At 43.9% G+C, this 21,732-nt stretch overlaps 1 protein-coding gene across 1 annotated transcript; it reads left to right on the top strand.

Moving 5' to 3' along the window:
- On the top strand, positions 1–17,711 carry she (Src homology 2 domain containing E). The gene is made up of 7 exons (XM_072680466.1): positions 1–845; positions 2,924–3,068; positions 8,542–8,668; positions 9,717–9,935; positions 11,032–11,236; positions 13,696–13,815; positions 14,863–17,711. The coding sequence occupies exons 1-7, from the start codon at positions 451–453 to the stop codon at positions 15,044–15,046; spliced, it is 1,395 nt and encodes a 464-aa protein (XP_072536567.1). The 5' UTR covers positions 1–450; the 3' UTR covers positions 15,047–17,711.
- The last annotated feature ends 4,021 nt before the right edge of the window (positions 17,712–21,732 follow it).

The raw sequence follows: 21,732 nt of genomic DNA, 5'->3' as shown, positions 1-21,732 counted from the left end.
CACTCCGTGTGGACTGTCGCTCAGAGTGGACACACCGGGAATGGGCTCTTCGGCGAGAGCGAAGAAAAACTTCCAGTTTTTCCGCGTTTATGCCCTCCAGAGGCTCCTGTTCATTCTGCGGGAATAGGTCCGGGCGGGAACTGACCGAACTCCAAATGTAGAGTTGGGAAATTTTGAAAAAAAAAAAAAAAAAGTTTCTTGGGATAAAACGAATGGGATAAAAATTTAGATTTAATTTTGTGAAAAGGGATTTTTAATAATCTGGATTTTCCCCCTAAAACACGTCGATTTAAAAAAAAAAAAAAAAAAGTTTGTTTGGGAACCAGTTTAAAACCCGCGAAAGAGGCGAGCAGGTCAGGCGCGCGCTGCAAGTTGCTGAAAGTGTGTGTGAGAGGGAGTGTGTGTGTGTGTGTGTGTGTGTGTGTGTGTGTGTGTGTGTGTGTAACAGTCATGGCGAAGTGGTTTAAAGATTTCCCCACCAGCCTGAAAACGGGCTCTGACCGAATCCGCTCTGCGTCCGAGTCCGGACCCCAGACGCGACCCAAACCCGGGCTGAGCGCGAGCGCAGGAGCCAAAGGGAGCCCGAGGAAGAATTCAGAAAACGGAGGTGGAGGAGGAGGAGGTGGTGGAGGTGGAGGTGGAGGAGGTGGAGGAGGGGGTGGTGGTGGTGTTGGGTCGCTCCTGTCCGGCAGAACCCGAAAGAACTCGGCCATCGAGCTGGGCAGGAACCACTGGAGCTCTGGATCCGGATCGGTGAAGGACGGGAAGATCTGGGAGATCCTGATACCCGGGAAGAACAAGAAGAACCCAAAAATGGAGGGCTTTGAAGACCACCGCACGCTCAGGTAGGAATGAGCCACCAGGGATCAAATGTGTACCACAGTAAAAAAAAAAAAAAAAGAAAAAAGAAAAATAATAATTAATTAACTAATTAAAATCAATAAAAAATCAATGCAGATAAAAAGATAATAGTACTAATAGAAATAATTATATAATAATATTAATACACATACTACAAAGAGAATCCACCAGTAAACACTAATAACAGTGTTAATAACTTAAAATAAAGGTAAAGTAAAATAAAAGTGTTGGGAAAATACAAACAAAGTTACAAACAAAGTTGGAAACAGTTTGTAAAAAAAAAAGCACATAATATTATTAATATCAATAATTATAATAATAATATTCAAGCACCTCCAAATAATACCCATGTTAATATGTAATAATATTATTTTAAATGATAATAAATATCTCCAACAATAACCTTCTATTTGGTAATATAATCATAATAATAAGATGATGAATAATAATAATTATTTTTAATAATAATAAATAATTAATATTACATAGTTGTTATTGTAACAAAATCAAAGGTAAATATGTTATGAACTTTGTAATGTACATAAATTCAATTTTAGCCCTAATAATTCTGGATATTTGTTCTGTAGAACCTGTTTTAAATATTGTGAAAACAAATATACAATGAAAAATACAGGTTTTGGTCTTTTGTTACGATGACAATGTAAACTTATAAAGTTGTCCTGGAGGTAAATTTGTTAAGGTGTCCTGAGAGTGAATTTGTCCTGTGGGTAAATTTGTAAAGGTGTACTGGGATTAAACTTGTGAAGTTGTACTGAGGGGTAAAGTTGTAAAGTTGTTCTGGGATTCAAATGGTAAGGTAAAGCTGCCCTGGGGTACAGTTGTAAAACAGTCATGCAGGTAAAAGTGTAAAGTTTTCCTAGGATTAAATTTGTAAAATTATCCTGGGATTAAAAGTGTAAAGTTGTCCTTGGGTACAGTTGTAAAACAGCCCTACAGGTAAAAGTGTAAAGTTTTCCTAGGATTAAAAGTGTAAAGTTGTCCTGGGGGTACAGTTGTAAAACAGTCCTGCCGGTAAAAGTGTAAACTTATCTTGGGGTAAATTGTAAAGTTGTCCTGGGGGTACAGTTGTAAAACAGTCCTGCCGGTAAACATGTAAACTTATCTTGGGGTAAAATTGTAAAGTTGTCCTGGGGGTACAGTTGTAAAACAGTCCTGTAGTTAAAAGTGTAAACTTATCTTGGGGTAAAATTGTAAAGTTGTCCTGGGGATACAGTTGTAAAACAGTCCTGTAGTTAAAAGTGTAAACTTATCTTGGGGTAAAATTGTAAAGTTGTCCTGGGGGTACAGTTGTAAAACAGTCCTGTAGGTAAAAGTGTAAACTTATCTTGGGGTAAAATTGTAAAGTTATCCTGGGATTAAAAGTGTAAAGTTGTTCTGGGGGTACAGTTGTAAAACAGTCCTGTAGTTAAAAGTGTAAACTTATCTTGGGGTAAAATTGTAAAGTTGTCCTGGGGATACAGTTGTAAAACAGTCCTGTAGTTAAAAGTGTAAACTTATCTTGGGGTAAAATTGTAAAGTTGTCCTGGGGGTACAGTTGTAAAACAGTCCTGTAGTTAAAAGTGTAAACTTATCTTGGGGTAAAATTGTAAAGTTGTCCTGGGGGTACAGTTGTAAAACAGTCCTGTAGGTAAAAGTGTAAACTTATCTTGGGGTAAAATTGTAAAGTTATCCTGGGATTAAAAGTGTAAAGTTGTTCTGGGGGTACAGTTGTAAAACAGTCCTGTAGTTAAAAGTGTAAACTTATCTTGGGGTAAAATTGTAAAGTTGTCCTGGGGGTACAGTTGTAAAACAGTCCTGTAGTTAAAAGTGTAAACTTATCTTGGGGTAAAATTGTAAAGTTGTCCTGGGGGTACAGTTGTAAAACAGTCCTGTAGGTAAAAGTGTAAACTTATTTTGGGGTAAAAGTGTAAAGTTTTCCTAGGATTAAAAGTGTAAAGTTGTCCTGGGATTAAAAGTGTAAAGTTGTCCTGGAGAGAAAGTTAAGTATTCTGGAGCATCATCATACCATTAACATCAGTACACCTCCCGCACCGTCTCTCAGGACCACCACCATCGCTGATGCCTACATGAGCCGCATGATCAAAGTGGACAAACAAGAGTCCAAGTGTCCAAAGTATGGCAGTGTTCCAGCAGAGGGTTCAGGGACGGACAACGAGAAGGGAAAGTCACCTGTTAAAACTGAGACGGTGAGTCAACAGCGATCCACGAAGCACACAGCACGAGTATCTGTAAACACATTAACGGTGGTTGGACTCCGGGATGCACAGTGAATCAGACTGGTACAGATCATTATTGGTATCAGTGATTGCTTCCTTAAAAAAAGATTATCTGACATGTTCAGATTTGACCAGTATTTGAAGCTACTGCACTAAAATACCTGCATTTTGTTCATTTTGCTGCATTTCTAACACTTCAGATATTGATAAGTGTTTAGGTTTCATTTTTACATTTTGTAAATGTTAATGTATCGGTTACAGTAGATAGGTAGATATGATATGCTATGTTATGGTATGTCTCAACCATAATCAGGTTTTTATCACAAGAATCATAACCAGTAACTCTAATTAATTATTTAGTAACTACTATGTTATTAGTATATAATAACTATGTTATTAGCTATTATATTATTATTATATATAAATGACACTTTTACTTCTTCTTGAGAATATTTGTGTAAAATTTGTAAAACTCTTAGAATTGTTAGCTAAGTATCCTTTTTTAACTTACCCATTTTTTTAATTTACATTTCTAATTTGATTAAAATTTTAACTTAATTTAACTTTTGACTAATTAATTTAACTCTGGTTTGGCTTTCATGTTCAGAGAGTTTTTATTTTATTTATTTTATTATTTTATTTTATTTTATTTTAGCCCAAAATCATCCAAAGAAGAATAGAGTCTATCTTAGGGGGCTACATTTTCTAGAAACCTATATTTTTGGCTGATATTTCAATAGTTTATTATTAAATGTATTCTGTGTTCATATTATGTGTTAGTTAAGTGTTAGTTCAAAGGTACTTTACCAGCTGATATGGTTGTCTACATTTTTAGACTGATTATCTAACAGATGTTCAAATTTGACCAACATTTGAAGCCGAATGTTGAGGTAATGCTGGACTACTGTGCTAAAGTACCTGAACTGTATTCATTTTACTGCATTATAGCACTTCAGATTGTTTTTGTAGTCTAAAGAACCCGTAGGAACTTTAATTCAATTTCAAAAAGAGTTCTTTGAGGAACCAGATTTTGGACTGAGGAATCCCAAAGGTTCTGACAGGCACTTTTAAGAAAGTATAGGATCCTTGAGGAACTTGAAGGTTCTTCAATTTGAAACTGTGGAGAAATCTCTTAAGATGCTTTGAGGAACATTCAAGAAAAGGTTTTTAGAAGTATGGTTCTTTAAAGGTTCCTCAAAGCATCTTAAGAGGTTCCTCCACAGTTTCAAATTGAAGAATGTCCAACCTAAAAGTTCCTCAAGAATTTTATGCTTTTAACAGCATGGAGTAACCTAGAGGGTAACCTCTAGGACCTGCTCATTTTATACAGTGTCCTTGAGGAACTGTTAGAGGCTCTTCCATTTGAAACTGTGAAGGAACCTTTTAAGATGCTTTGAGGAACCTTCAAGAAAAGGGTTTTGGAAGAAAATGGTTCTTTGAAGGTTCCTCAAAGCATCATACGGTGTCCTTGAGGAACCTTTAGGGGCTCTTCCATTTGAAACTGTGGTGGAACTCTTAAAAATAACTTTTATTGAAGGTTTCTCAAAACACTTTATGAGGTTCCTAAGGTCTTAAACTGAAGAACCTCCAAAAGTACCTCAAGGAACTGACACTTTTAACAGATAACATCTAGCAGCATAGGCGTTGTTAGCCAGTCTGTTAGCCTCTTTTCTGCTTGTTTTTTCGGGTCCTCTTGGTCAAAAATACAGTGCCAAAGCTCCAAAGCCACAATGGTGTCACATATCCTGAAGATGCACCAAAGAAAATCTGTCAAACTTTGGCCTTGTGAGAGAGAGGTCCCGAACTATGGTTTGGGACCATAATTATCATGGCGTGGTCCCATAGTAATGCGGGCCCTTGGGGTTTAAAAGCCTAGCATAGATTTTAGCCCTTCCTCTGTGGGAAAACTACAGCAGAGACACCCAGGCGAAGCTGATTTCCGAAGGGAAATGGGCCTGCAGGTTTGACTGTGTGGAGTTTGTGCTCTACATACTGCTGAAAGCCTGACATGACACTCCAGTCTTTTCACTGCGCCGTTGTCTGTGGGAACCAGAAGAAAACGGGTTTGTTGTGAAAGCCGAGATCAGTATCTCTCTTCCAGCTTTCTTTGTTTTAGCTGTATCCCCTCTTCCTCCACCCTCGCTCCCTCCCTCCCTTGCTCCCTCTCTCTCTCTCTCTCTATTATCCATTCCCATCCCCTATTCAGCCGTGTGGTTGCATTATGATCAGTCAGTAGGAGAACAAACACAATGCTCATAAACCTCTCCTTGCCACTCTTCCTGTCTCTAGCCTCTCTCCGCCGTCCTGCCCACGCACTCACCGAGCACTTTATTAGGAAGACTACACTAATACTGGGTCGGGCCTCCGTTTGCTCTTCAGACAGCCTCAGTTCTACTGCATTTAGATCTGGTGACTGGGAGGAACCACCACTGAAGAGCACTGAACTCTGGGTCATGCTCATAATGTCAGGTTTGAGAAACCTCTGCTTTGGTGCATCATCATGCTGGAAGTAGCTGTTAGCAGGTGGTCAACTGTGGTCATGAATGGATGCACATGGTCAGCAACAGCCTTCAAGCCACGACTGATTGCTCTCAATGATTAACCAAAGCATGCCGAGAAACCGTTCCCTCTTGTTGACACAAGCCAGGTCGAGTCCAGGGCACCAAATTCTGACCCTCCCATCTGTAGTCCTCCAAATCCATCAGACCAGGCTAGGCTTCTCCAGTCGTCAGCTGTCCAGTGTTCTAAGGTTACTCCACGTTGTTACAAGCATAAGATTCTTGAGGAACCTTTAGGCTGGAGGTTCTTCCATTTGAAACTGTGGAGGAACCTCTTAAGATGCTTTGAGGAACCTTCAAAGAACCATACTTCTAAAAACCTTTTCTTGAAGGTTCCTCAAAGCATCTTAAGAGGTTCCTTCACAGCTTCTAATTGAAGAACCTTCAAAAGTTCCTCAAGAATCGGAGCCACTGCAGCCTCAGTTTTCTGTTCTCGGCTGACAGAAGTGGGAACCTGACGTTGTCTTCTGCTGTCGTAGCTCATCCTTCTCCAGCATGCTTTCTGAGAGGTTATCTCAGAGCGGTTTGGCCCTGCAATGGAAAAGAGGCCAGGGACATCAAGAGTCAGATTGGGAAGGGAACTAGAACATCTCAAAGAATGACCTGAAAAGAGTTTTGTGGCCTATGGTTTTAGGAGCCCATCCCAACATGGTTTGAAGTGAAACATGGTGGTGGTAGCATCATGCTGCCTACATGTTCTTCATACAAAATCCAGGGAGACGCTTGAGGACAAGCTCCTTCAAACTTGGGAGGAGCATCGCCTTTCAACGGGACAATGATCCCGAGAACGAGGCCAAAGGAACACAGTAGTTAAAAAGCACTTAACAAAGTCAGGATGATTGTTGATTGTTGACTCTGACACATACACACACACACACACACACACACACACACACACTCTGAGTCACACAGTCATTGCATTGCAGCCTTCTGCAGTCAGTGCTCTTTCTTTCAAAGCTCGTTTTGTGAACACGCTCACACACAGGTGCACTCACACACACACACTCACACACACACACACACACACACACACACACACATACACACCCGCTAACACAAATACGGAAAGAATAGGACGTGCACACAATGCAGTGTGGGTGTCTTTTCTTCCCGTCCCCAGTGAAGGCGACGTTTGAAGAATTATGTCACTCGATACGGACACTGCGGCCTCTCCCATAGGTGGACTGGCCCTCCGGCTACGCTTTGAACATAACACCACAGAAATCAGACTCTCATGAAGTCACAACAACAACAACAAAAAAAAGGGCCGGGGGTGTTCGTTGAAGGGGGGCTTGGTTTTGGGGGAGGGCGATGAATTGGACAGGAGATGGGAAACAATATCCTCCAGTGGTTTAGTGGTGATTCTTGCGTGGAGAAGCTTCAGTAGGCCCGTTCACTCCCCACACACTTACAATAGAAGGCAGTTTATAAATGATCAATTATAATATAAAATATAAATTAAATTATGAATTAAATTAATGAAGCGATTCTGATTCTGATTTATTATTGAAGCCATTGGGGAAGATTTGGGGTTCAGCTTCAGGACATGCCCACTGCCTTCTATTGTAAGTGTGTGGGAGGTGAATGGGTTTCCTGTCCTTTTGGTAAGTATAAGAGGAAGGCCTCCAAATCATAGCATAGCATCCTAATGTCCTGTACAACACAGGTTCTTCATGGGTTCTTTACTATAGATAGCGGTTCTCTATGGACTCTACATGGAGATCTATAAGATCTGAATGCTTAATTGCTTTTTTCCTTGGTTAAATCGTTCCTCAAGAACAAGGGGAAACCTCTTGTCGGCGTCTTCTAGGACTTCTAGGGCTCTCATTTGTCTGGTACAGGGCTGCTCCAACCTGGTCCTGAAGATCTACCACCCTGAAGAGTTCAGATCCAACACAGCTGATTCTAATGTTCACTTGCTCCTGAAGGCCTTCGTTACCTGGATAAGGATAAGTGTTAGATTCGGGGGGTGGATCTAAACTCTGCAGGGTGGCAGATCTCCTGGACCAGGATTGAACAGCCCTGGTCTGGTAGGTTCTATGGAGGCCAAGCCTCTTTCTGAGACGAGAGCTTTTAGGCCCAAATTCACATTGCTATGTCAGCAACTGGCCGTTGTTCAACAAACACCTTCCCAGCAGTGAAACATGGTGGTGGCAGCATCATGGTGATGGTTTAACCCCATAAACAGTGTTCTTATTTATTTATTTATACTTTTTTTCTTTACTGACCAGAGCTACAGGGTCAGGTTGATTAAAGTATTGGAGAGTTACTACCCTCCATAAAACCAGGTTCCTCATGGGTTCTTTACTGTAGACGGTGGTTCTTTATGGACTCTATGTGGAGTGAAACATCTGAGTGCTAAAATTCTTAGTTCCTTGGTTAAATCGGTCTTTAAGAACAAAGGGAAAGCTCTTAGAAGTCGGAGTCTTCTAGGAATCCATATGACAGTTAGGTCTATTGTATGGTAGGTTCGATGGAACTCAGAGCTACAGGGTCAGGTTGCAAAATGCTGCAGGATTCCTCACTTTAACTAAGCCCCTAATGTTACTGGGGGTTACTGCCATTGTTTTGTATTACTACACTCTTTAAAAAAGGGGGTGTTCTTTAAGGGTTCTTCTCTAAAGAGAAACAGGCTTAAAGCAGCATTACGGTGTTTTTTTTATTTTTACAGAGAAGACATGTGCTAGGGTCTATATCCTCCTAGTGATGGGGGTTGGGTAAGGGGCCTTCCAAATTGGGTAAAAAATGGGGTAAAATTAGAAAATAAATATCTGAAAAAAAATCGGATCAGATTTGAATAGGCAACAGTAGAAATGTTTTGGTTTTTGGGCCTTATTAGACTTACTAGGGGTCACTAGACTCTCTTGCTCGCTCTCTCCCCACAGCTGATTATCCTGGAGGACTACGCTGACCCTTACGACGCAGAGAAAACGAGGGAGCAGCGAGAAGCCGAAAGAGAAGGAGAGAACGACGGATACATGGAGCCTTATGATGCCCAACTCATCATCACAGGTACCCTCAGGTCTCCTTCTCCTCTGCGACAGCCCTCGGAGATCAGTGGGGTGACTTTCAAAAATCTTTTTCAAAAATCACAGCACCCTCTCTCTCCCTGCTGGTTGCCACGGTGATAGTGTTGTGCTGGGACAATGGGCGCAGTTTCCTCTTTCTGCTTCCTGTTTCCTGTCTGTGTTTCCTTTGCCCCATTCTCTGGACAGGAAGTTAATCCCCAACCCCCAACCCCGGCAGAAGCGCAGCCTGGCTGTGTGAGAAAGCCCTCGTCCCCCACCGTACTGCACCCAACCCCCCCACCAACAACCACTTCCCAGAACTCAGGAAGTGCAGAGCTAAGCCAGCCAATCGCAGGCCTGGGCCAACCTTCCCCTTGGTATAGCCATTGTTTTCTCACACAATAGGCCAGACACGGAGTGACCGTGGAGTAACGCAGGCTGTGGACGTAGAGAGGGCCCAGCTTTGATTCCCTGAAGGCTGGATATAAGTTATGTGGTCAAAATGAAAAATATGGATACATACCATCCTATTTGGGAGATGCTAGGCTAATATTGCTAACAAACAATGGATTTAGACTGTCACCAATCCCATCTCTGTAAATACACTGTATTTATGTATTTTATTTACTTATTTGTTCTGTAAAATAAAAAATATTTAAAAATAGTCACACAACGTGGATAGCTGCTGCTGATGATGCCGGATTATGTCCCGTGGTCCAAGCAAATTTTTGGGTCTTTAGACTACAGTAAGTCATAACGTGTCCTAAACCAGGCCGATTTGTCTGTATGGATCCATTCAGGACCTGGAGGTGTCTTGAGAGATGAGACGAGAGACAGTTTTGAGCTAATAACTGCAGAGACAGGATTGGTGACAGTGTTTGTTAGCACGTTAGCCTAGCATTCTCCGTTGTGAACTAAACACGGAAAGTAGCACACGTCACGTATCAAACATGTCTTGGCTGCGTCTGAGGTATATGTATATGATTCTATGGGTCCTGGATGCCTGGATAGCCAGAGTGAATCTGATGGGATCCTGATCTGTCTTTACGCAGAGATTCGTCGCAGAGGGTCGAAGGACCTGCTGAAGGTGTGCGTGGTGTTGAATGGAGGGGAAGGAGAGGGAACAGGACCCCCACAGATCTACGATGTTCCATACGAGGAGGTCCTGGAGGGAATCCCCCTGACCCGGCCGGAGTCGGACCCCCGGCCACCTGCCGAGTACGAACTGCCCTGGGAGTGGAAGAAGGAGCAGATTGTCCGTGCCTTGTCGGGTAAGTACCATAGTGGTTAAAGCCATTCTTCGGCCAGTTAGACCCCCAGCCAAGGCCTCATGTGTTGGACTGGAGCTACAAGGCTGATATAGCTGCTATAGTGCCTAAACATGAGATGTGCTAAGGGGTCGGAAATGCTCACCATGGCACCGCCGGAAGCATTCAAGGCATGGACTCCACAAGACCTCTGAAGGTGTCCTGTGGTATCTGGCACTTAAAGATCCTTTAAGTTCTGAAAGTTGTGAGGTGGGGCCTCCATGGATTACATCAGTGAGGCTTAGGTGCTCATGTCCCTGTCGCTGGTTCATCATTGATCACCAGAAGATCATTGTTTTTCTCTAGATCTGTCAGTGATGCTAATGTTATGGCTGATTGTGATACACTCACTAATTTACATATTCTCTAATGTTTTCATGCCAGTGTGAGCATAAGGTGGGAAAAGGCAATTGGCTGGGTAGGACATGACCACTAAGGGCACTATTCTGTTGACAGTTCATTGCTACCTCTTGGTCTGGGCAACAGTGGTGAGCACCTGCCCACAGTGGTCCAAGGAGGGACCACCCACTAACCACCAACAGGCCTGGCGTTGCATAGAGGGAAGTGAAAGTTATCCTATCTAGGCCGAACAGTGCAGTGCCCCTTGTAGCCACAGAGTGGTCAGAGTGCCCATGCTAACCCCTGTCCACCATTAAAAGCAACAATGGGAACTTGAGTATTAGTGGTGGCTTAGTCCAAGTCTTTTTAGTAACGTCTAATGGACTTGCTTTGTGGTTCCTAGTACTGTATGGGACACTGTTATTTGGCACATGGTGCCAAAAAAGGCCTCAGCATTTGTGTATAGCTGGTTCAAATCAGGGCTAATTCTGCCTGCCATCAGCAGCCAGAGCCGGAGAGAGCACAACTGTCCTTACTCTCTCCAGGTGGGTAGATGGCTCACTCCTTCTCGCCCCACATCACTTTGCTAGTTGATGCTAGGTACCCTGCGCTTTCCTCTAAGCACGTTGGTTGGAAAATTGGGTAGATAATAATAATATTAATGATAATCATTAAAAAAGTCCCACAGAATGAGAACTTCCAACTCTCCCTTATCCCACAGCTCAGTTTGATGGAGCAGAACGTGTTTGTAAAGAGGAAGCCGGTGCCCCGACAGCAAAACAGCAGACCCTGCGCTCTGTAAAGAGCTGGACCCCCAAATCTCTACGCCCATCACCCCCATCCCCCACCTCGCCCACCTCTCCGAACATCAGTCCCGACACGGAGAGCCCTAAAGTGGACCCTACTCTGCCCCTGGAGAAACAGAGGTGAGAACTTCTCCACTATGAAGTAATGAACATTATATTACAGCAAGCTTAAGCCGACAGTACGCTTTAAGCTTGCTAATTAGCTGATTAGCTGGATTAGGTGTGTTGGGCTCAGGGCACCAAACGCAGTCAGTGGGAGGTCTAAGAACATAGTGATGATTAGGACCAATCACTGTCAGTGGGAGGTCTAAGAACATAGTGATGATTAGGACCAATCACAGTCAGTGGGAGGTCTAAGAACATAGTGATAATTAGGTCCAATCACAGTCAGTGGGAGGTCTAAGATCAAAGTCAGCGGTAATTAGGACCAATCACAGTCAGTGGGAGGTCTAAGAACATAGTGATGGTTAGGTCCAATCACAGTCAGTGGAAGGTCTAAGATCAAAGTCAGCGGTAATTAGGACCAATCACAGTCACTCGGAGGTCTAAGAACATAGTGATAATTAGGACCAATCACAGTCAGTAGGAGGTCTAAGAACAAAGTCAGTGATAATTAGGACCAATCGCAGTCAGTGGGAGGTCTAAGATCAAAGTCAGTGATGATTAGGACCAATCACATTCAGTGGGAGGTCTAAGAGCATAGTGATGATTAGGACCAAGCACAGTCATTGGGAGGTCTAAGATCAAAGTCAGTGGTGATTATGACCAATCACAGTCAGTGGGAGGTCTAAGAACATAGTGATAATTAGGACCAATCACAGTCAGTAGGAGGTCTAAGAACAAAGTCAGTGATAATTAGGACCAATCACAGTCAGTGGGAGGTCTAAGATCAAAGTCAGTGATGATTAGGACCAATCACAGTCAGTGGGAGGTCTAAGAACATAGTGATGGTTAGGACCAATCACAGTCAGTGGGAGGTCTAAGATCAAAGTCAGCGGTAATTAGGACCAATCACAGTCAGTGGGAGGTCTAAGAACATAGTGATGGTTAGGACCAATCACAGTCAGTGGGAGGTCTCAGAACATAGTGATAATTAGGTCCAATCACAGTCAGTGGAAGGTCTAAGATCAAAGTCAGCGGTAATTAGGACCAATCACAGTCAGTCTGAGGTCTAAGAACATAGTGATGATTAGGACCAATCACAGTCAGTCTGAGGTCTAAGAACATAGTGATGATTAGGACCAATCACAGTCAGTGGGAGGTCTAAGAACATAGTGATGATTAGGACCAAGCACAGTCATTGGGAGGTCTAAGATCAAAGTCAGCGGTAATTAGGACCAATCACAGTCAGTGGGAGGTCTAAGATCAAAGTCAGCGGTAATTAGGACCAATCACAGTCAGTGGGAGGTCTAAGAACATAGTGATGATTAGGACCAATCACAGTCAGTGGGAGGTCTAAGAACATAGTGATAATTAGGTCCAATCACAGTCAGTGGAAGGTCTAAGATCAAAGTCAGCGGTAATTAGGACCAATCACAGTCAGTGGGAGGTCTAAGAACATAGTGATGGTTAGGACCAATCACAGTCAGTGGGAGGTCTCAGAACATAGTGATAATTAGGTCCAATCACAGTCAGTGGAAGGTCTAAGATCAAAGTCAGCGGTAATTAGGACCAATCACAGTCAGTCTGAGGTCTAAGAACATAGTGATGATTAGGACCAATCACAGTCAGTGGGAGGTCTAAGATCAAAGTCGGTGATGATTAGGACCAAGCACAGTCATTGGGAGGTCTAAGAACCAAGTCAGTGGTGATTATGACCAATCACAGTCAGTAGCAGGTCTTAAAGCAAACAAGATGGTGATTAGGACCAATCACAGTCAGTAGGAGGTCTAAGATCAAAGTCAGCGGTAATTAGAACCAATCACAGTCAGTGGGAGGTCTAAGATCAAAGTCAGTGGTGATTATGACCGAACACAATCAAGGCAGGTCTCTGTCAGGAGATCTTTCTGTGAGTTTACTGTTTATTGTAGGCAAATTAGCTAGCCTGCTAATCGCTAAGTTAGCTCCTCAGCTGAGAGAAGCTGACCAACCAGTCACTGCCCTGATCACTGCAGTTACACTGTATGCAGTGTTACACTATAGTGAGCTAACCTGACCTGTTGCCAGTAGATAATCGTCTGACCCTAGGGCTGAGCAATATGCTAAAAATAATGTATCACGATAAAATTGATCACAATACGATCAAATATCATCATACTACCCAGCAGCGGTGCCAAAAAGCTTACCCTAGAACCCTGTTTTTATCGGTTTACTATATTAGATATGAGCTAAATTTCTATTTCTGTGTTTTATTGTTCAAAGTGGTCGTTTATGACACAACATATTATATTTATATATCATATTATATTATATTTGTTTATTTTTTGGCGTCAGTTACGTTTGTTAGGTATCAGTATTAGTGCCATATGTATAATAAGTGTACAATAGCATTGAAAGGGTTAATAGAGATTGCAGAAGATCTTAAGGTTTAGTTCTATTATGTAATTTCTCTCTCTCTCTCTCTCGCTGTCTCTCTCTAGCTGGTATCATGGCAGTGTGAGCCGTCAGGAGGCTGAGGCTCAGCTGCAGAACTGCAGGGAGGCCAGCTTCCTGGTGCGTGACAGCGAATCAGCTACCAGCAAATACTCCATCGCCCTCAAGTAAGGCATCAGTGTCTATTATGCAGGCGTGTGTGTACTGGATATTAAAGGGCCAATGGCATGGGGAAAAAAAAACTTCACTCCCCACCCCTTGCAGTCTGTATATGTAAACTGAGCTGCAAAAACAAGCCCTTTTGAATTCATCATGCTGGTGATGTCACAACCATGGAGTACCATTGAGTTGAGTACCAATTGAGTATTCAATACCATTGAGTGAATAATATACCATAACATTTGGCTACCACAGCTGTGTCCACAAACCTTTGCCTACAATGTGGGGCTCAAAAGCTCATCCAATACGTTTGCCTAATAGAGCAGTGTCCACAAACTTTTGCCTAAAATGTGGGATGCCAAAACCTTTGCTCAAAAGCTCATCCAATACACTTGTCTAATAGAGCTTTGTCCACAAACTTTTGTCTAAAAAGTGGGGTGCTAAAACCTTTGCCCAAAAGCTGTGTGTCTAATGCGTTTGGCTAACACTGCTGTGTCCACAAACCTTTGCCTAAAGGTGGGGTGCCAAAACATTACCCCAAAAGCTGGTTGGTCCAAAAGCTCTTCCAATACACTTGCCTAGTAGAGCTGTGTCCAGCAACTTTTGCCTAAAATGTGGGGTGCCAAAACCTTTGCCCAAAAGCTCTTCCAATACAGTTGCCTAATAGAGCAGTGTCCACAAACTTTTGCCTAAAATGCGGGGTGCTAAAACCTTTTCCCAAAAGCTGGTTTGGTCCAGAAGTGTGTCTAATACGTTTGGCTAACACAGCTGTGTCCACAAACTTTTGTCTAAAACATGGGGTGCCAGGACACCTCCAGAGGTCCTCTGGAGTCCACTACCTCGATGAGGCAGAGCTGTGTTTGGCTGCCTGCACGGTATTAGTCGGGTGGTTTTAATGTTGTGGCAAAAATGAGATATATGGCCCCTTTAAAGTGAGGTGTGACTAAGCACGTTTGAAAAAGCTGATGTAGATGATATAGGATCTCTCTCTCTCTCTCTCTCTCTCTCTCTCTCTCTCTCTCTCTCCCTCTCTCGCTCTCTCTCTCTCTGTCCAGGACGAGCCAGGGCTGCGTGCACATCATCGTAGCGCAGACCAAAGAGTGCGGTTACACGCTGGACCAGAGCAGCTGTGTGTTCCCCAGCATCCCGGAGGTGGTGCACCACTACTGCACCCAGCGCCTACCCTTCACTGGAGCCGAGCACATGACCCTACAGCACCCTGTGCCCCGAGCACACTGATTCCACACACACACTCACACCCACTGCATCTTCAGCGGAGCCAAGCACAAGGCCTACACCACACACACACACACACACACACACACACACTCGCCCTGAGAACCACCAGACACCTTCCAGCACCTACCTTCCACTAAAAGTCCATACACACACCTCTAGCTGAGCTAAGCTAAGCTAAGCTATTGAGCCCACTGAAGTCATAAGGATCGCTACAGATGTTTTAAATGAAGCGCAGAACAATGCAGCCAATCAGAGCCGAGCTCCTTTGCATATACCCTTCTTAAAGGTGCAGTAATACAAACGGCCAGACAGGTCCCAAAAAATCCAGGTGCCCAGATGGGCACAATAATGACCACACAGCCAGTAAACCACACCTTCTTCCTTTCTCTCGGCCTGCAGAGTGTGTTTGTAGGCCTCAATCCCACCCCCTCCCTCCGTCCTTTATCATTTCCAGGCCCTGTTTTATTAAACCAAAGCTGTTAGCCGAAAAAAAAGGGTGCCTCCCGAGTGCTAACGTTCAGGCGTAGCGCAGTAGTCTGCATCGCCTCTAATTTAGTGCCTTCTGATAGCCTGTGAATGTGCCAAGATGAGCTGGCTCGCAACCAGTCCCATCCTAACAGTGCCTCTGATCTAATGGCCTGCCTGGAGGGGAGTTGCTCATCGGCTCCCCCTGGTGGCCGCTGGGCCGCACTGCGACAAACAGGACATTACGAGATGCGTCCGTCTGCAGACAAAAGGCTAGCGGTTTTAGACCTGCAGTTTCAGGACATGACGTTGCTTGCTTGGTGCTAAATTTTTAGATTTAGATGTTTCTCCAGGTTCCCAAACGTGGAGCTACAGAACTGGAACACCTTCATGAATGGATGTGAATGTGTTAAAGGAGGGAATTACTAAAATGTGCTAGACGGGGTTCTCCGGGACTAGGGCTGGGAAGCAGTGTGTATAATGTGATATGATGTTGACATGGTGGTAGCTGAATGTAGCGTTAGCATTAGCATTCGGAGTCTTGTCTGGTGGGAATGTGGAAGTTAGGAAAGTTACGAATCTAATTAGTCGTAGTTTTTGTCTCCAGTTTTTTTTTATTAGTTGTTGTAGTTTGACCTTTTGACCTCTGTTTTCGGTAGTTGGCTAGTTAAACGCATGCCTTTCATATTAAACAGGCCAATTGAACAAAATTCTTAAAAACATTTTTTTAACTAAACCAAAAAAGTAGGACGTGGTTTACCACACCAAACTTCATTAGATTTGATCCGATTAGAATACAATGGTGCCCTAAGATTTTTTTAATACAGCAAATAATAAAGCATATAAACTTTATGCTATATACAGCTTTATAAAAGCACAATATTTGAAAGAAATATGTTAGCCCTAGACAAGCTACAGACATGCTAGTCTAGATACACATGCTGTGATACAGTTCAATACTTAAAACTGACATTAGCTAGCTAGCATAAGCTAATTGTCATTTGTAGTTCTTCACATTTGATGGGCCTAACTCTTGTTGTTGTGCTAGTTAGCTAGCTAGCTCAGTAGACCTACCAGCTAGTGGGTCGCAAACCTAAAACCTTGGCATGCCCTGAAACTGCATTCAAATTTTCTGGCACTCTGGGTCTGCAGATTGATGATGAAGAAGAAAAAGATGATGATGATGATGATGATGACGGCGGTTTCTTGCCCTCAGGTTAAATTGCTGTGACTGGGTTCCTTTTTCTAGCCCTTTTTTCATGGGATCCAGCCTTGCTGCCTTGACGGTTCACGTCCCCTATCTGTTACTGAGCACATATCCTGGAATGTGACCGTGGCCTAAGAATCGCTTCCCTTGGATTAGCCTGGATGTTTTGTTTGCCTTCGGAAGAGTCAAATTCCTGTTTGCTCACTTTTTTTATTGGGTTTATTGTTCATGTCGGGTTCCTTTATAAAAGACCTCCGCTGGAAGTAGCGTTTGGATTCTTGTAGTCTCGAGAACTTCCAAGCTTCCCTAAAGGTAGTGGCACTTGAGTGGCATTCCTCAGGGTTAAAACTGGGAGGTGTAGAGATCAACGCCAGAACAATGCCAGTGGACAAAGCAGGAATACAGTGTACCAAATTAACTCCAACTCCAAAAGCAACACTCTGGATTATTTACCAAGGCCACCTTAAAAAAGCACCATCTTAATAGAGATGTTTGGATGTTTGGATCCAAGCTCCCCAAAAGGTAGTTGTAGGCCTCACTGTTACATATGGGAGGTGTAGAGGTGGTGATACGCCAGTAAATGTAAAAGTTAACGTCATTAAAGAGACCCGTTCGAGGGCAAATGAAGCCTTTCTGTGGACTGGCCTATCTCCTTGATCGTCCTGGTGAAGCTTTCCATTGATTAGTCTGAGTTGGGAGATGCGGGGGTGGTGTTAACTGGATTTTATTGGACATGCGCTCATGCTTGGTTAAGTGGTAGAGTACCTGTGGCTCCGGCCAGTACCCTAATCCCTAATCCACGTGAGCGCTCTTTGCTTTGAGCAGCACTGGTTTCATATCAGAACTGCATTTTTACACAATATTATGTTTATATTTGTGAGCAGTGATTTTGTCGCTGTTGTTTTTAAATAGAAAGGATAGTGGGGTTTTTTTTTTTGCCACTGTACAATGTAAGATCATGCCGAGCCTGAAAATAAAGCCATTGTGATTGTAGTCGTGTTTGGACTGAGATTATTATTATTATTATCTTTATATTGTTTTCCTCTTAAAGCGGTTTTCCACTGCTGGCTCATCGTGGCAGTTTTGTAAAGATAATGACAGTGTGGACGACTTCCATGTACAGATTTTTTTCCCTATAGGAATAACTGGGGTGCCAAAGCCAGCCAACCACATAGCAATGCTTGGCAATACCTGAGCAACCACCTGAGGCACCGTAGTAACCACCTGGGAGCTGTGTGGATGTTCTTGGATTTTACAGGCTTGGATTTTTTCCCATTGGAATAAATGGGGTACCAGAGCCAACAAACCACATTGGGTACCATAGCATCCACTTGGCAATACCTGAGCAACCACCTGAGGCACCATATTAACCACCTGGGATCAAATCAAGCAGCAACCTAGCAGCACCATAGCAACCACTAAGCAACACCGTAATGACAGTGTGGATGTACGACTTCCACATACAGATTTTTTCCCTTAGGAATAAATGGGGTGGCTGAGCCAACCAACCACATTGGGTACCATAGCAACCACTTGGAAATACTTGAGCAACCACCTGAGGCACCATAGCAACCACTAAGCAACACCGTAATGACAGTGTGGATGTACGACTTCCACATACCGATTTTTTCCCATACAAATAAATGGGGTGCCAGAGCCAACCAACCACATGGGATACTATAGCCACTTGGCAATACCTGACCAACTACCTGAGGCACCATCTAGCAACCACTAAGCAACACCATAGCAACCACTAAGCAACACATTAATGACTGTGTGAATGTATGGTTTCCACATAGCAATGCATGGGGTGCCACCCTTCCCATCCCAAAGTACAAATACACTGCTAACACCCAACCAACCACATGGGGTACCACAACAACCACTTGGCAATACCTGAGGCACCATTTCAAGCTCCTGGGATACCATGGCAACCGTCTAGCAACACCCTGGCCACCACTCAGCAACACCATAGCAATCGTCTTGCAAAACTATAGCACCCATCTAGCAACCACCTAGGGTACCTGAGCTCAGGTGGCTGCTCAGGTATTGGCAAGCGGTTGCTTTGGTACCCCATGTGGTTTCAAAGAAACCACTTAGCAACGCCACAACATCCACCTGGGATATCGTTGCTGCCACTTAGCAACACCATAGCAGCACTACCGCCTAGGACAGTTGCCATTGTAACCGGATAACCTCGTATGCTCGTATGTCTCCTAAGTGCTTTAAATAAAGCCAGAAATGCTGATGTGCCAGATGTGCCAGTGTTAGCTTAGCGCTAAGATTCTATTACAAACCCCATAGTCACGCTAGTGGAAATTAGCATCTCTCTCTCTTTTACATTTCTGGGTCATTTCTAGTCACGGTTCGCCGCTGCTGTTAACATGTCTTAATAACACACACACACACACACACATGACAAAGGCCTGTGAATCCGAATGCTAAGGCTCCACTGTTTGCTATGTATCCCCAAATGGCTGCAAAGCTGTTGACCTGGGTGTGAAATCAATTAAACTGAGGCAGGCCTGCATTTCCACACACACACACACACACACACACACACACACACACACACACACACACACACACTCAGACACACACATGTTCCCAGATGTTCAGCATGGAGCAGATGAAAGCCTTATTGAGAGCTAGCGCTGAGACAAAGAGACAAAGGCAAGTGGGTGTGTGTGTGTGTGTGTGAGGTTGCGTGCTGAATACGGCGGCATAGGCTGTAACGCATCACCGCGTGACTGCGCATGTGCTAACGTCCTTTTTCTTCTTCTCTTTTTGCTAGATAAGGGATTACCAGGTTGCTATGGTGATTAGCACATGTGAGGTAGCGATACAGTGATGGAGGGAGGGTGGCTCAACAACTGCTGCTGCTGTTGTATATACACACACACACACACACACACACACACACACACACACACACATATATCATCATCATCCAGCATTCTTACCTCAGTACCGCTCTCTCGCTGAATGCAATCAAATCCTCACAGCAATTCTTTAGCAAAATCCAGTAAAAAGCCATCTGCCTTGGACAGTCGATACAGTTGCTCCAACAAAGGCAAGACAGGTGTCCAAATACTTTTGTCCAAATAATGATTGAATATCAAATTCTTTGCACCTGGAAGATAGAGAGTCCTAAGAAACCCCCCTGAGAAAGACCCCCCCCCCCCAATAAATAAAAATAAATAAACAGGTGTCCAAATACTTTTGTCCAAATAATGATTGAATATTAAATTCTTTGCACCTGGAAGACAGAGAGTCCCAAGAAAGCCCCCTGAGAAAGACCCCCCCCCCCCAATAAATAAAAATAAATAAACAGGTGTCCAAATACTTTTGTCCAAATAATGATTGAATATTAAATTCTTTGCACCTGGAAGATAGAGAGTCCTAAGAAAGCCCCCCAAGAAAATTCTGCCCTTTTTGGGCTCAGAGTGGCTCCACAGTCCAATGCGCTACCACTATGACCCAGGGGGTCGCGAGTTCAAATCCCAAACCATCCCGTTTTTGACATCAGCAGCCGGAGTCTGAGAGAGCACAACTGGCTGTAGGTAGGTGGTGCACTTAAGCGATGCTGGATGGCACAGGTGTCTGTTAGCTGGTACGGTGGAGCTGGGCCCTCGGACCACGCTGTAAACCCAGTGTCCGTTTGACGGGTCTTCCAGTGCAGTGCAGTGTTTATAGACTGTACTGCAGACGGAAATGCTCCCTATGACAGGAAGAGTTCCCTGCGTGAAGCGTCAGTCTGTCAGTCTGTCAGTCTGTCCGAACTGGAAGTGAGTCAGTGTGTCAGTGGCAGCTGGAGGAGACAGGAAAGGCCAACAGCCACAGCAAACACAGCCAGAGGAGAGAGGGAGGGGTTGGAGGAGGAGGACGGGGAGGAGGAGGAGGAGTTGAGCAGCATGGGAGACGAGCACTTGGGGGGGTCCCACAATCTAAATAATTCAGCGAACGACTCCGAGCACTCTGCAGTGCGCTGAACTTCCGCTGTCAACTCAAGTCATTCAGCGCAGTGTGTGTGTGAGAGGGGGGGATACAGAGAGAGAGAGAGAGAGAGAGAGAGACAGAGAGACAGAGAGAGAGAGAGACTAACACTCAAGGTCAAGATCAAGACCCAAAACAAGTCCAAGGTCTAGGCCAAGCCTTAACTTGCCTTTAAAAACTGCTTGGGGGAGGCATTTAAAACTGAGCTCTATCTCTACAGATTCACCCAGAACCTACGACAAGTCCAAGACAAGTCCAAGTACGAATACTACTGTCGAGTCTAAGACAGGTCCAAGGACTAATACTACTGTCGAGTCCAAGACGAGTCCAAGTACGAATACTACTGTCGAGTCTAAGACAGGTCCAAGGACTAATACTACTGTCGAGTCCAAGACGAGTCCAAGGACTAATACTACTGTCGAGTCCAAGACGAGTCCAAGGACTAATACTACTGTCGAGTCTAAGACAAGTCCAAGGACTAATACTACTGTTGAGTCTAAGTCTGGTCCAAGGACTAATACTACTGTCGAGTCTAAGACAAGTCCAAGTACTAATACTACTGTCGAGTCCAAGACAAGTCCAAGCACGAATACTACTGTCGAGTCTAAGACAAGTCCAAGGACTAATACTACTGTCGAGTCTAAGACAAGTCCAAGTACTAATACTACTGTCGAGTCCAAGACAAGTCCAAGCACGAATACTACTGTCGAGTCTAAGACAAGTCCAAGGACTAATACTACTGTCGAGTCCAAGACGAGTCCAAGTACGAATACTACTGTCGAGTCTAAGACAGGTCCAAGGACTAATACTACTGTCGAGTCCAAGATGAGTCCAAGGACTAATACTACTGTCGAGTCTAAGACAAGTCCAAGTACAAATACTACTGTCGAGTCTAAGACAAGTCCAAGGACTAATACTACTGTCGAGTCCAAGACGAGTCCAAGGACTAATACTACTGTCGAGTCCAAGACAAGTCCAAGGACTAATACTACTGTCGAGTCCAAGACGAGTCCAAGGA

The sequence above is a fragment of the Salminus brasiliensis genome, chromosome 5 (genome assembly GCF_030463535.1).
Source record: "Salminus brasiliensis chromosome 5, fSalBra1.hap2, whole genome shotgun sequence".
Taxonomy (NCBI): domain Eukaryota; kingdom Metazoa; phylum Chordata; class Actinopteri; order Characiformes; family Bryconidae; genus Salminus; species Salminus brasiliensis.
The sequence above is the reverse complement of the archived record's forward strand: the minus strand, read 5'-3'. Positions and strand labels throughout refer to the sequence as shown.